The 16,555-nt window shown below is 34.3% G+C and overlaps 1 protein-coding gene across 1 annotated transcript in view; it reads right to left on the bottom strand.

Annotated features, from left to right (window-relative positions):
• The window catches only part of RANBP9 (RAN binding protein 9), a 73,129-nt gene that overhangs the window by 22,005 nt on the left and 34,569 nt on the right, over positions 1-16,555 (bottom strand). The window contains exons 4-6 of the mRNA XM_019662182.1: positions 13,278-13,300; positions 5,129-5,313; positions 1,202-1,314 (exon numbers count right to left, since the gene is read on the bottom strand). Coding sequence (XP_019517727.1) covers positions 1,202-1,314; positions 5,129-5,313; positions 13,278-13,300 — 321 coding nt within the window. The remainder of the gene's footprint in view (positions 1-1,201; positions 1,315-5,128; positions 5,314-13,277; positions 13,301-16,555) is intronic.

The raw sequence follows: 16,555 nt of genomic DNA, 5'->3' as shown, positions 1-16,555 counted from the left end.
TTACTGTAATTAATTTCCATTTTTCTAAAATCACAGTTTCTATTAGGTGATCAAGGGAAAATTTCGGACAATTAAAAAATTAAAAAAACAAGTACTTTCATTAACTATTAAAAAAAATCACAAACTATCATACAAGTAATATAGGAAAAACACCTCTTAAGCAATATTGATGTATTAAACACTAATTTAAAAAATAGACATGTTTATGGTATACATGGTATTGATAGTTTCAAGATATATACTGATCTCCAAACTCATCAAATTATATTCACTAAATATGTACAGCTTTTAATGTCAATCATACCTTATAAAAGTTTTTAAAAAATGACCATAAGATACATTACAGAAATATTAAAAATGTCTTATCAAATATGAGAACCTTTCGAATCCATTACTAAAAGAATGCTAAATTTGAGTAAGATCTGAATTCAACAGACACTCATTGAGCATTCCTTGTGTCAGATATTTGTTAAATTAGATAATGAGGATACAGAGAGTTAAGTGATCACCTGTTCACCAGAGTTTATAACAGTGAGACAGACAAGCATACAAAGCTATAATACAATATAATCAGTGTTATTATAGCAGTTTGACCTATAAAACAATTGTTTTCATTCATCATGACTTCACCCATCACATTTTGTTTTTATGCCTATACTCTCACTAAGTCATACACTCCCTGTTAGACTAACCACACCAATTTTAGGATGGCTAACTGTGGAACAGTTATCATGCTGACTTGCCCTTGTCAGAACAGGCCCTACTGCTCTGCCCTCAAGCACTAGGACCTAAGCAATAAACACTTAAGATCAATACCATCTTAAATTTAGATAGCAATTTAAATACAAAAATACTTAAATTTCTTTCATATATTATCTCCACTAACGTCTAACCATTAAAAAAAATTTTTATTAAATGTTTATTTCCTGAAAGCTCACGAAAACATTTTTAATTTTAAAAATGGCCAACACTTCTTACAAAAAATTCTCCAAAATTACATATTTCTACATACAGAACATTAACAAGTCCTATGTGAATTTTTTAAAGGTAATCTTCAAAAATGTCAATGAAAATAAATTTTAGAGGCATCAATTTTAATCTACTTGAAAATTTTAAGTTTGAAAATAAAATTTCTAAAAATCGATATAACCAAACCTGTAATCTGAAAACAAGTGTTAGCCATGTACCATAGGGTCCTTACTTTGTCTATTTTTAATGGAAGCTAATTCTTCTAGAACCGTCTGGTCTGTAGATCTGGCAAAGGCCTCTGCTGTGGCACAGTACCCATGGTGGACTAAATAAGATGAAACCATTCTTAAAGTAAAAAGAAACACACAACTTTTAGTCAACAGAATACATGCTTCATACTACAATTTAATATAAACAAGGTCTACTCTGGGGTTACAAAACCAACATTCCCTTGAAATAATTAAGGTTTTAATAACCTCAACTTTAAAATAAGTTCAAAAAATCATTTTGCTCTTTCATGTATTTCTAAGATGGTAACTGCAAATGCTATGTTAAGACTACTCTCCCTAAAAATAAGTATTACTAGAGAATCAAGAACACCCCAGTATCCCCAGGTCCTTTCCTATTTTTCCCATCCTTAGAGTCAATCCTACTAACCATAATTTATTTCATATTTATATGACTTATCCCAGTAAAGTGCTGCCATTTTGTAAAGTAAAACATTTAAAAATAACAGATTAACTCTTTGTGTTCTCGAGTTCAATCCCTTTCTTTACCCATCAGTTACATTAGATGGGATCACAAAGTATGAACACAAGAAATACTGTATTTTGCCGTGTATAATGTGCACTCTTTTGCCTAAATTTGTGAGGGAAAAATAAGTATGCGTATTATACATGTTTATCTATATAAATGTTTTAAATTCTTTATTTATGCTTATGAGTTAAAAGTGTAATAATAAACACATACATACATACATACATAAATTCCTTTATAATAAAAAAAAAACAGGTACCTTAACAAATAAAAATTTGAATTAAAAAAATTAAAATGAGGGGCCGGCCGAGTGGCTCAGTTGGTTAAGAGCTCACTCAAGAGTTTGAGCTCTGAGCAACAGCAGTTCGATGCCCAGCCCAAGCTGAGCTGCCGCTAAGCTGCCAATAGGTAGCAGGATGGCTCAGCAAAAAAAAAAAAAAAAAAATTTAAATGAAAGTTTATTCCCTGAAAGTTTGGACCAAAAATGTGGGTGCGCATTATACACGGGAGCGCATTATACACGACAAAATATGGTACTAAGGTGAACCTGGAGAGAGATCTTCCATAAAAAAGTCTGAGAGTGAAAATACTAATGGATGAAAAGTTGGCTTTCTAATCAATAATAAATCAATTAATATGACTGTGCACCGATTACTCAAATATGATTTACATGTAAGTGACACACTTCCAAGGAACAAGTTTGTTTTTTAAAAAGTCATCGAGTGGTCAAAACACAGATTTACATCTAGCCATAAAGTGTTAGAAAACCTGTTGATTGACTCAGCAATATTAACCCAAATAACCAATATATCCAAATGCTCAACTCTTTTTTTTTTTTTAATTGGGAAATTGGGAGAGGGGAACAGTATTGGAGAATTGGATAAGGAAACCAGCCAAGTTGTTATTCTTTAATCTTCATTGTGGAGGGCGCCAGATGCTTATCTGGCTTCCCATCAGCAGCTCGTGGCTTCTAAGCTCAAGGTGCTGTGTTCAATCTTAGTTGCGGGTGGGTGTAGCCACCATCCCATGCAGGAATGGAATCAGCAGCCTTGTTGTTAAGAGCGCACGTTCCATCCACTGACCCATCTGGGAGGCAGCTCAGCTAAAGGTGCCGAGTTCAGTCTTAGTTGCTGGTGNGCGCACGTTCCATCCACTGACCCATCTGGGAGGCAGCTCAGCTAAAGGTGCCGAGTTCAGTCTTAGTTGCTGGTGGGTGTAGCCACCATCCCATGTGGGAGTCGAACCAGCAGCCTTGTTTTAAGAGCACATGCTCTATCCACTGAGCCATCCGGGTGGCATCTCAGCTCAAGGTGCCAAGTTCAGTCTTAGTCGTGGGTGGGCATAGCCCACCATTGAACAGGCAATCTTGTTACAACAGCTGAGCCATCCTGCCACCTGCTGGCAGCTCAGTGACAGCTCAGTTCGGGCGCAGCATCACTGGCCCATGTGGGAATCGAATCGGCAGCCCTGTTGCTCAGAGCTCGCGCTCTTAAGTCAACTCTTAACTGAGTCACTCGGCCAGCCCCCAAGTGTTCAACTCTTAAACCTGCCTTTATCTGGCACTACTAAGGGCCCACTAGAAAACAGTAGGAAGCAGTGGTTCAAACAAATGGGACTGAGAGGGCAGGGGGGAAAGGCTCCAAGAAACAGATTTTTCATTTTATTTCATCTAATCGTTCCAACTAATTTAAGAGGGTAGGAGAAAACCTTTTACAATGGACTTTCCAGGAGGTCATGGTGAGTTTCAATTTTGTTAAGAATGGGGTAGGGGTGGGGGCCCTCGTGGAACTCTGGCGATAGGATTAAGATAAATAATATTTCCTCTACTACTATCCTGCCATGATGCTCAGTGGTGACCATTTTTAAAGCATCAAAGGGGTGTGACCCCAAGAGAGCAACCTATCCTAGCTCTCACTGGTGACAACTATGGGATTCTGAGTCAGGGTTCATTATTTTTCCAACTGTGCCAGACAAGAACACTAGTGTACAGCCTCTGTAATGCCAGATGATAGTAACTCTAGGAAAGAAGCAAGTTCTCAGAATCATCATCATTTCTTCCAGTCATTATCTCCTCCAAAACATACACACAAAAAGCTCCATTAGATTTATAAATTTAAGATTGTTCAAAGAAATTATAAAGACATTTAAGATGAATTGTGTCAGACTGATGGTATCTGAAAGCCTTTGCTATTTTCTTGGGTTAGATTAATAGTGAAAATGATTAAACTTACCAGTGTTTATTTAATTTTTAAGTCTGTATTTTAAGATTTAAGAGCTACTATTCAGTACTACTGACATCCAGGTGTCACCTCTAGCCTTTCAGCAAAGGTATAGTCTAAAAAGTTGACTGCCATAATTATATTTTCCTACTGACTTCCATAATGAAATTCTACTTTTTCATAAAAAGCTCCCTAATAAAACCAACTGAATAACTTCAGTAATGAATGAGTTGAGATAAAGGTTATTCATCTTATGGTACTTGTCCTGACACCCACTGTGTGCTCTGCTCCTGCCTATCCCCCTCCACTGTTATTACTGCCTCCTCAGTGCTTATCCTGCATTTAGGAATCCTAACTCCATGTTCACTGTTTCTTGGTTTTCATTCCCTTTACCTCCTTTTAAATGTCTAACAGCGCGTACCAATAAATGGCATCAAAAATAATTAGTAAGATTTCTAAAAACTCCTTAAGCTGGAGGCTTTTGGTCTGACCTTCCTCTTTAGAATAAGAGCAATTATAACTTTCCTGAATCCACATGATAAATAACCAACGTTTAGGAAAAAAAGGGATCCTAGTAAGCAAAAATAGCTGATATTATTCTTATAAGGTAATCACTGGAAAAATTTAGCCAAATCCTGAAAAGTGAAGTGCACATATTAAGTCTGTATTCCAGTATATAAACTATATCATTATTTTGATGCTTATTCTTACTGAGCAATAATTCTTTTCCCCCCATAAATATCTGAACTATTGCTGAACAACATAGTCAAGTTCACATCTAAAAATATGATCCTGAATTATACAATCTAAATTATCTTTCTGAATTTATCTTTTGCATTGGCACTATTAATAGCTGAATCACATAATCTATTGAAATCGTCAAATCCTATTACTAAGGATAGCAAATTAATTATCCTAACCTAAGCGATCTAGTGTCACTTTATTTCCTCCATCAAATTAATAAGTCAGACTAAAATATAATTCTGTATGTGTGCCACCAAATAAAACATTATTTTCAATGGTTTAAATAGAGTGAATTACTTTTATTAAAATGTAAGCAATACATTAAAATCAAGATGTGAGTAGATTAAAAAGCTTCAACACATATTCTTTTGTACCGGAATAATAAAATGTTTTATACAAATGTACATTTAAATAATGTCAATTCAAATTTCTTTCCTTACTTTTGTATCATGGTCTGCCATTCTCCTTCTCGATCTCCAATAGGAAACCGATCTATCTGTGCCTGTATTTTGGTTCTCCACTCCCGCATGTAGTCTTCTATATCAAACACGAAAGGATGTTGCCCAAAATTGGCATCGACGACTTCTCCTGGTGTTTGGAGCCCAACAGTAGGATATAAATTTGGCTGTAAGACAACACATTTCACTAAGTATCTATCCCTTTTATGTTAAAGAGTATTCATTCTTTCAAATGATACCTTTAAAGTAACACAACTACAAATTTACCTCATGAATATTTTAAAATCTCAATCCAAAACTAGTAGAGGAATACTAAAGCAAATGATCTAAATACAATGTATACTAGATGAAAAACATTATTTCTTGTAATATAATCATCAGGATGAAATATGAAACAACTTCAGCTACCTATTTTTATTTATTCAGAGACCACGTGGAAAATATACTAATAAATGAAGACACAATTCTTGCTCTTGAGAATATGCCATATACTATACAGATTCAAGTATAAACACATAACTCAGGTTTATCCCTTTATATATGATATATGTGATACAGTTCTAGAAACTACATGTCAAAGCTAGTTACCAGAGAGCTACAGTCCTAAATGGGCACGTGCTATTTTAGGTTTACCAATTTCACTTATCTGTACATTTGGGATGCCTTTATACAGGGACACTGATAACTAAGTAAAATACAATGCCATTAAGAGTGGGGATTCTCTATATAAAAATGAAAGACTCAAATGCACACATTTCAAAAAGAGGAAAAGGATGGGTTTAAATATTCAAATTCATAAAGAAATGCATTTAGATATACTCCAATATTTCAAAGCTAAACAATCAAGTTTAATAGCTTCATGTATACAAAAAATGTCGACTCCTCCTTTCAGCTCTGTCACTAGTTGTTACATCTAGTAATCTAGGAAGAATGAGTTACTGAATGTCTACTAAATGACAGAGTTTAACCATTATAATAATTCTGTGAAGTAATTATTATTATTTGCATCACAAAAAATATAGAAATTGAGGATCAGGGGCAAATTAACTTGCTCATGGTCATTCTACACTACGGCAAAGGTGGGACTGGGAAAACTGGGCTATCTGACACGAAATCTAAGTTCATTTTTTTTTTCCTGGAACTCCTAATCCTACTTCATCTTCACTCTCAGTATTTATGCCTTACTTCTTTGCTTTAATGGTTCTCACAAGTATTTTCAGTACAAAATTAGGTAAAGATAAAGATGTGTATGTAAATATAAGATGTTTAAGTAGATTTCACAGCAAAAAGATAAGAGGATATATATTTAAAAACAATAGCTCAACCAAGTAACCAAAATCAGAAAAAAAAAGGAGTACTGTGTTAAAATATTGAGAAATATAGCTGCACTACATTAGGGTAAAAAATGGTATTGCAATATACACAAATGTTCTGATTTTTAATAATCAACAGAACCATCAAGTTCATAAAATTTTAAGCCAAAAAGACAAGTGAGATAGTGAGATACTTATTACAACCTTTTCATTTCACCAGTGAGAAAACTAAGACCAAAAGAGTTTAAGGGATTAATCCAAAAGCACACAGCTTGTTACTGACACACACAAAGGAAAAGAACAACTCTGATGTCTCCACTTCTAGCACAGTACTCTTTCCATTAAAACCCATTACAAAAGTATGCTTTAAAATACAAATGTGTGAAGCCAAAAACTCTTCATAAAGATAGCAACAGAGTAAAAGGCAATCCTATTAGTTAAGCAGAGTTTATAATCCTGACATTCAGCAATGTCCAAACAGAGATGCTTTCATTTTTTCATTTTATTTATTTTTTATTATTAGTTTCAGGTGTACAAAACAACGTAATAGTTATACATTTCATCCCTCACAAAGTGATAAACCCTCTCCCCCAATCTATTGCCCTTCTGACGTTGTATATATCTAGTCAAACAGAGATGCTTTTAGAATCGTTTGCTAATCTAAATTTTCTTGACAAATTCAGGAAAATAACTCATATTAACACTATAAAAGAAAATCATTTAATACTCTGATAAAAATGTGCCACAAAAAGTTTAAAACGTCCCTGTGACAAAACATGCCATAAATCTCAAGACAAATGGACTTCATAGGACAAAAATCTGCCACACATGTAAGAAAGGATCAGTATTCCAAATATAAAAACTATTCTCACAACACAGGAGGACAAAGATTACTAGTTCAATTAAAATATAAAGGGACACTTAACCTCACTCAATTTTTTAAAATGCAAATAAAACAAGATGATTTTTTTGCACATCAGGTTAAGATTTAAAAGACTGACAATACCCAGTGTTGATGAAGGTTGAGAAAATAAGCCCTCTCTTCCACTGTAGGCAGAAATGTAAACTTATATAATCTTTTAAGAAAAAAATTTGGCAAATCTATTAAAATCGACAAAGCAATTTCACTTGTAAGAATTTAATCCTACAGAAAAAAAATATACAAAGATATGTGTTCTGTAGCATTATCTGTAATGGCAATTAAAAAGTATCCATTTATAGGTGGTATTATCACATACCACATTCACTGAAGTTCAGACTCCAGTAATTATAAGATATGCCATCATGTGTAAGACAAAAACACTGTCCATTAAACTCTGACAGACCACAGATTCTAAGATGCATCCCCATTTCATAAATATTAAAATATGAAAAAATGTACACCTCAGAATCATGATAGTACATCATACATTATAAAAACAAGCAAAAAGTATAAAAACTTTGTGTACAAAGATGTCCAATATATATTACTAATTGAAGAAAGCAAGCTATAGAATAGTGCATCAACTATGATCCCATCTTTTCTGTCAGCATTTAAATAATGGATGCACTGGCTAACATAGTTTAGAAAAAGATCTGGAAGAATAGACACTCAAGTTAACAGTCATCATATCTAAAGAGGCTGGGATTTTGAGGAACTTCTCTTTTGAACATTTCTGTATTTATAAACATTTCTTTTATTATTTGAATATTTAACACTATGTATTACTTCTGTAATCAGAAAGTGATAAAAAACTGAAAACAAAAAGTAACTATAAATCTTATACCACTTAACATTAAAAAACTAAAGAATTTGAGGGAAGGGGATTAAGAACATAGCCTTTAACTAGCTAAACTATAAATTTAAAAAATATAACAGAATTTTTGACTTGTTAGATTATAGATTTCTAAAAGCAGAATAAGGCAATGGTTTTTAATTTAGTAAGAATTGTACAGCCATCATCACTAATTTTCATTTTCATCATTCCAAAAAGTAACCCCCTACCTATTAGCAGTCACTTCCCATATCCCCATCACTGTAACCTCTGACAACCACCCATCTACTTTCTGACTCTACAGATTTGACTATTCTGGACATTTTGTATAAAGGAAATTACACAATATATGGTCTTTTGTGACTGGCTTCTTTCATTTAGCATGTTTTCAAGGTTCATCCACGTTGTAGCATGTATCTAGATTATTGATTATTGTTTTATGTAAAACAATGTTTCCTAGGAAACTCTCTCTCTCTCTCTCTCTCTCTCTCTCTCTCTCTCTCTCTCTCTCTCACACACACACACACACACACACACACACACACACACACACACAAAATCACTCTTTCCTATGGAGAATTAGACAAGTGAGAATAATTTAAGTCTCTATGAAGAGACTAGAAAAACTGATCTCATTTCTATTACCCTATGAAAAAACAAAGGTAAATATTAAAAATACTATTCAAAAGTTAAATATACACAATATAATCATTTTCTCAATAGCAGTTTTGTTCTATTATATTTAAAAGATTTTTTCCTATGAAAATGAACACAAATAATGTATCTGTAAGAAATAATTTCAAATCAGCCTAAGGAACTGGAAAGCAGCATCATTTTAAGTAAGAACAGCTTCCTTGACAAAAGGAATCTCCTAATCCCAAACTGAATTAATCAGTTTATAGATAGGACATTTCTTAAACTGGTAATGTGAGCTGAGGAAGAAAGATTATTCTGAAGAAAATCTAAGGTTTTCAAAGCTGTAGAAACACCCTATGTTCCATGATAGGTGTAACACAGTCTACGTAAACTTTTTTGTTCTGTAAATATACTCTACCAGGATTTTATGCTATAACTGGAGAGTGCGAGATCACAGGTACAGAACCTATAAACACATGTTTGATGGTTCCTTTAGGGGGAAGATTAAAATTTTCCCACCTTTTTAGTAGAAGAATGGTATGTTGCATGTGGAAGTCCCAGAACATCTGACAGTCATAAAACTAACCAGCTCTCAGAACCACTATATTAAAAGGGAACTTTTAACAACCATCATAACCACCACTTCACCCACTGTTACAAAGTTGAATATCACCACTGGTTAACTACAGACAAGGCAAAACATAACTGGTGATTCTAAAGTGGGATAAAAAATTATAAGGTTACAAAAATAGTCAACATGTCTACAACCAGCTAAGTATTTTCCAAACGATCACCACTACCTACCTACGAGGAACAAAAACTAACAAAAAATTTGCTCCCACTGACAAGTTGTTTAGTGCCACAAAAAGAGAAAACACAAAAACCCCAGCTCTTAAGCCCTTTAACAAATTCCAAACGAAACTTACTCATTCCAAAGCCTCTGCAATGGTTCCGAACATCAGCCCTTCTACCAGCACCTGCACCCTCCCACCCTACCATAGATGTGTTTCTCTAAAGCTTACCCCTTTCCACTTACACAAGTGATCACATCCCCACTTGTCTACTCGAGGGTATGATCACTGTTACCTTTCCTCTCTATATATCACATCAACTGTTTTGCTTGCCATTGAATCATTCTCATCAGCAAACAAACATCCTGTTAAATATAACAAAAACTCTTCTATTGCCTCCACTTTCAATGCCATCTACAACATCCCATTTCATTACTCCCCACTGTGGTCAAAATACTCCAAAGTTGTCTGTACTCTATAATTTCCCTCTTCCTCTTCTCTCTTTTCAATCAGGATTTCTCCATCACTATGCTGAAATTTTCTTGAAAAGGTCATCAGTGACCTCCACTCTGCTAATGCCACTGGTTGATTCTTGGTCCTTATCTTATGTATCACAGTGGCATCTGACACGTTCTTCCTTCTTGATGTATTTTCTTCACTTGGTTTTGAGGACACCCAATTCTTAGTCTTCCTCCTACCTCACTGACCGCTCCTTCTCAATTTCTCCATGCAAGTTCCTTCTCTTCTCCCAAATATGGCATGCCCCAGAACTCAGTCCTTGGTCCATTTCTCTTCTCTGCCTATACACGCTCCCTTGTCGATCTCATCCAGTCTCATAGCTTTAAATTTAAACACTGAAATGCCAATGACTCTGCTGGAAATTTTAATTTCCAGCTGAGATCACTCTTTTGAATTCTAGGCTTGTAGTACCAGCTGCATACCTACAACTTTATTTAATTTATCCGAAATTAAACTTCAGATCTTCCCCCCTTGAAACCTGCTCCATGTATATACAGCCTTGTCTATATCAGTAAGTGGAATCTCTATTCTTCTAATTCTTCAGCCCCAAAATCTTGAGGTCAGATCCTCTTCCTCACATTTCCACTTCCAATTCATCAGAAAATTCTCTCGGCTCTCAGTTGGATTTTTAAAAAACGTATTTATTTATTTATTTAATTTAAACTCTTTAATCTATCTGTAACTTTGGTATAAATATAAGACAAAATCCTAAGATTATGAATTTTTTCAAAAGGATAAACACTTATTTCACCACTACTTATTAAATAATGCAGTTTTGATCTGCAGACTCTGAATTTTCTTTGGCTTAGCAAAGTTGTTTTCTATTACAACTTCGGTTTCTTGTTTTTCTAGGATTTTCTTCAGGAATATTAACAATCTAGAGATTGAATGTCTATTCTCTGCCTGAGTTCCTGTCATTTCAAAATATCTCTGAAACTGAAATATGTCTTATAATCAATGGCACCTTACATCTGGCCAGGCAGCTGTCATGATGCAGCTGTCACCAACTACACAGGTGTGAATTTGTTAAAGAATGAGCTCACTAAAAACTCCAGAACTTGATTCGTTTTCCTGGTGAAACAGCTGGATAATTGCAACCCCTAAGACATTTTAGTCAATGAGCCAACTGAGAAGGGAATATCAGAGTCCTATTTATTGTAAAAAGAAAAAAACCTGTGATAAAATCCCTGGCAGTGTGAAGAATGTGACAGCATGAAAACCTGCACAGCTCAATAAGGAGCTTGGAAGAAAATGCCAGGGACATAGAGGAGAACTCTTAGGTTTTGAAACATTTCTGATGGCATACCAGACACTGTCGTGTAGAAAACACAGACATCAACTCTAAAAAAAGTGGTTTAAAAGGTTGGACTCTGAACATGAAGTTTCGGGAACACCTTAATCAATTTATATTGTGTATTTCATCATTTTTAGGTGTGCAACAAGTGATACTGATTCAAATATACTAAATACCCTAAGAGATTACTGGGTAAATATAAAAGAAAAATTTTAAGTCATAAAAAAGCATTATATCACAGTTTGTTAGCTTTCCTCCACCCCCAAGTGTCATATGTGATGCATATTACAATTAACAGAGCCTTTGATCTGGTAAATAAGGTATTTAGAATCATACCAGTTCTCACATCTCTAGGGATGTGAGTCATGATCATCTCTTGCCTGGATTTCTGCAATAGCCCCTCTCAGGTCGGCTTGCTTCTACCCCTACACTCCTCTACAGTCTATTTTTCAACCCAACAGCCAGTGATCCTTTAAAAACTGAAGTTATATTCTGATAACTAAAACTCTGCAATGTTTCTGTATTTCACTCAGAGTCAAGGCCGAGGTCCTTACAATGGCCCTCAAGCTCTAGATGATCTAGCTCACTCTCTCCTATCATTGTCTCTGACTCATCTCCTACTACTCTGCCTTCCTTATGTCTCTCTACCTCATTTCATGCTATTCTTCAAAAACACCAGACATGCTCCTGCTTTAGTGTCATTCATTCCCCTAACTGTTCCCTTTGCCTAGAACATTCTTGATCTACATATCCGTTTAGTTAACTTTCTCACTTTTTCAAGCCTCTGCTCAAGTCTTAACTTGAGCAAAGGTGAGCAAACTACATGCTGTGTTCAGTGGTTGGTACTCCCACACTCTTTTCTTTCTTTGAAAAGTACTTGAAACCTTTTAAAATGTTATAATTTACTTATTTTTAATGTACTGTTTATTCTCTAACTTCCCCAATTTGAATACTCCAGAAGGACAGAGGCCTTTACTTGTTTTCTTGAACGATGTATCCAAGCACAGAACCTGCCACACAGTAGGCATGGAATATACACTGAATTAATAAATGACTAGAATTTCTGTACAATCACTTGCTGAAAAGTCCAACGATACCAAAGAAACATATTTCAAATGAATGCATAATGACATTAAAAATGTATTTTAATAATCAACCCTGGTTTATTTTTTAGCTACAACAAGGTTCACTTGTGCAATGGTGTCCACTGCAATTTTGAGCTTACCATATTTTGCAATCTACAATTTGTAATTTTTTGCCCAAATTTGTGAGGGAAAAATAAGGATGTACAGTATACATGGGTAGTACTAATTCCGTATATATAAATGTTTTAAATTCTTTTATTTATACTTACGAGTTAAAACTCTAGAAATCAATAATGATATCCACATGTAAAATAATACCCTGAAATACAATAATCGTTACAACAAACGTACAACAAACTTGCAAAGACGAAGCGTTCTTGGCCTTCTATGATGTGTAAATATCATAAATTTGCTACCAGTACATAAAATTTCTTATACCATAATATGTTAAAAAAATAAATGCTAAAATCCCTCTATAATACAAAAAACAAGTACCTAAACGTAAACAAATAAAAATTTAAATTAAAATATTAGAATGAAAGATTTTTTTCCCTGAAATTTGGGCCAAAAACGTGCGTGCACATTATACATGGCAAAACATGGTAATTTCTGAAGGTCTACACCAACGGTGGCTAGAGAAAGATAAAGAATGTATTCTAAACATGCTTAGTACTAGTTTCTTTATACTTTGTTCAATTAAAAATGAAAACTGCATTAAAAAAAAATAAATATGTCTTACCGGTAGGTCGGTGAAGGCAATACCTAAAAATAAAAAAATAAAAAGTTGGCATTAGAAGCTGTTTTTCAAAGGCAGATTATGGTGACAAGCTAAATTTCTAACTAAAATGAAGATAAAACGGCAAAGGCAGAAAAGGAAAGAATTAAAACCTAAATATAAAATAACAACAGTTATTTTTTTTCTCAACACTAACATAGGTCTGAGTGAATCCTGACCCCTTTTTCAAGATCATCATCCTTATTAGTCACACACCAATTTTATTTTGGAGGTACTGCTATTGCCTCCAGGATTTTTTAAATGATTTCAGATATGTCTTCAAAGCTATGCTAGGAACCATGTAAGAAAATTGGTTGCAAAATAGTCACATTTGATTTTTGACTGATACCCAAAGTGCTTTAACCGGCTTTATCATTTAATCTTTCTCACCTAGATTTAGCTTTTAAATAATTTGGGGGAAGGGAAAGATTTTCTGTTACAAACTAAGGCAAAACTATGGAAAATGCAGTATTTTTGTTTCTTAAAATAATATAATATCTTTTAAAAGTACATTTTTTTAGTAACTTTTTACTACTCTGGGGGAAAAAAATAATCCCTCCTTCAAAGTATACATAACTGAGAATTTCTCTTGAATGTCTTCTGACAGTAATTTCAACAGAGTTATGTTCCAAATACACTTGAACAATGTCAGTGTCATTGGAATAAGTCTGCTGGCATCCCAAAGTAACAATTCAATAATCTCCCTTCAAACATTAAAATATACTGCTTATCTGAAAATAAGATAATAAATAAACCAAATATTTCTATAGACCTCATTCATATGCTTAAAAAGTTTGAGTTCTAGTTTAATGAGAAGGGGCGGTATTGGTGAGTTAATCTAAAATCTTCCAGTTTAAACACACATTAAAACAAAACAAAAAACCACACCAGCAGTACTGCTAAGTGATCATCTTCTGAAAAATGAAGATATTTCCATTCAATTATCTTTAAGGTCTCTTCCACTTGAGATTCTATGGCTCTATAATTGTGCTGTACCATCAGAAAATTATCTATTAAATAAAGTTAGGGCTGGCCAAGTGGCACGTTGGTTAAGAGCTGGCTTGGGATGCCAGAGGGCCCCGGTTCGGATCCCACATATGAGGGCCAGTGACACTGCCCTCTACAGCTAACATGCTGAACCTGGAGCTGGGCTGCCGTGAGTCACCGGCGATGTCTAGGCTGCAGCCCCTGGGGCAGTGGGTTGCCATGGGCTACCGTGAGTAGCCAGCAGCCAGCATGAGCAGCCATCTAGAAGCTGGTGACTGATCTGCCTTGCCCAGGAAGAGCGCAATGATGGTGCCAACTTGGGCCAGTGAAGCAACGTCCTCCACAACTAGACTGAAGAACAAAAGGACAGCAACTTGTCTGTTCCCTTTCCCCCAATTCCCCAGCGCTGTTCCCCTCCCCCAATTCCCCAATAAAAAATCTTTTAAAAAAAAGTTAAAAGACAAACTGACTCTAAATCTCTACTATATGTTTTTAAATAAATGTGTAAAAATAGTACTTTGCAGTTAAAGCCCTTTAAAAAAACTAGTAAATTAATGCTGCTTGTCAAAAGCAAAGGAAAGCTAGAGGTCCTTGCTTTGCCAACCCTGGTAAAATATTCTGATTACTTTTAGCTTCATTAATAAATAGAAAGCAAATTGACTGTGGGACAAATATGAAAATTTATTCTAAAAATTTCAGAAAACCAAAAAGGATACAGAAAATAAGTAAAATATTATCATAAATATCTTTACCATTTTTCATAACATAACAGCCTAGTCAATTATTTTCTTCAAAGATGACTTTGTAACAAAGACTGCCTAAATTTATATTGTTTTAGCAAAAACTAATTTTTGTCATTACTAAAATCTTTACTCTTTAAGAAAACCTCTAGTGAAAACTCTAGCTTAATTTAATAAACATTTTTGACCACTGGCAAATGTAGCTACTTCAGCCTATACAGTCAGACCACAAAAAGATGCCATTTTAACAAGTTGGTAGAATTATTTAAATACACTGAGACCAATTTTTTTATATATTTCTAATTTCCTGATTTGTCAAGAGGCTCTTTGAAAAGTGATCTACAATTGATGAATGACATTCAATAAAACAAAGTAAAAAAATTTCAATTAAGTTAACCTAGATACTGAAAATGTTTATCCTTTAATTATTTTCTTAAATAAAAACTTTTCCATTTGTCTGTATGTGGTAGATATACATTTTGAAAACCTTCATGAGTCAGAAACTAAGGATGTATCAGCTTTGGGGTAAAAATTATCCACTTTGGGAATCACAAGGGAACACTAACTGAATATTTTATCTTCTAGATGCTAGAATCTAGACCAGAGGCAAGCACACTTCTGTAAAGGGCGAGAGAGTAAATATTTTGTGCTCTCTAGGCCATATGGTCTCTGCTACAGCTACTCAATTCTGCTGTGGTAGCAGAAAGTAGCCATACCCAGCACAAATGGATGTGGCTGCGTTACAATAAAGCTTGAGTTAAATAATCAACAGGAGACTGATTTGGCCCATGGTAACCTCTGTTTTAAAGGAATAATTTTGCTCACCACTGTTTTACCACTGCATCCCTGGCATTTAGCCCAAAGTCTGATAAACAAAGATAATAAACAACACTTAGTGAGTACTCACTATGTGCCAGGCACCTAAGAACTACACACGTATCATTTCAGTTCACTCTAACAACCTTAATAAGGTAGGTATTATAGTGACACTAGTTTATAAACTGAGGCACAGAAATGTTAAGTAACTTGCATAAGGTCACATGGCCTAAATCAGAAGACAAACCCAGGCAACTAAAGAACCCATCCATATTAACCACTATTATACTGTGTATGTGCTTAATATTTATTAACTTATCAATAAATAATGCTAAATGTTTCTAATTTACCTAAAATTAGAATGTAATTCCATCATTAGGTATGCTTTACTTAAAAAAAAATCTCACATTTTAAAAATAGCTTTCTTATTCAAGAGAAAACTTCAATTTAAATGTCTGTGAAAAACTGAACAGAGAAAAATAAAATCATATCACCTATGATCTTCCCATCGCCCCAAATAAAATTTCTTCTCTGGAATAAAGTTGAAAAACTGTAAAAACACTAATTCTGGTTTTAATAACATGTCTATTGCATTTCTGAACCAAAGGTCATACCTAAAATATTTCTCCTGGTTTAATTCAAGATCTTAAATATCTTAAGTGGCCAAGCCAACTTAGACTATCCTAGTTAACTTCTTTG

This window comes from Hipposideros armiger, unplaced genomic scaffold (assembly GCF_001890085.2).
Source record: "Hipposideros armiger isolate ML-2016 unplaced genomic scaffold, ASM189008v1 scaffold_369, whole genome shotgun sequence".
Classification (NCBI taxonomy): Eukaryota; Metazoa; Chordata; class Mammalia; order Chiroptera; family Hipposideridae; genus Hipposideros; species Hipposideros armiger.
This window is presented reverse-complemented; position numbering and strand designations above follow the sequence as displayed.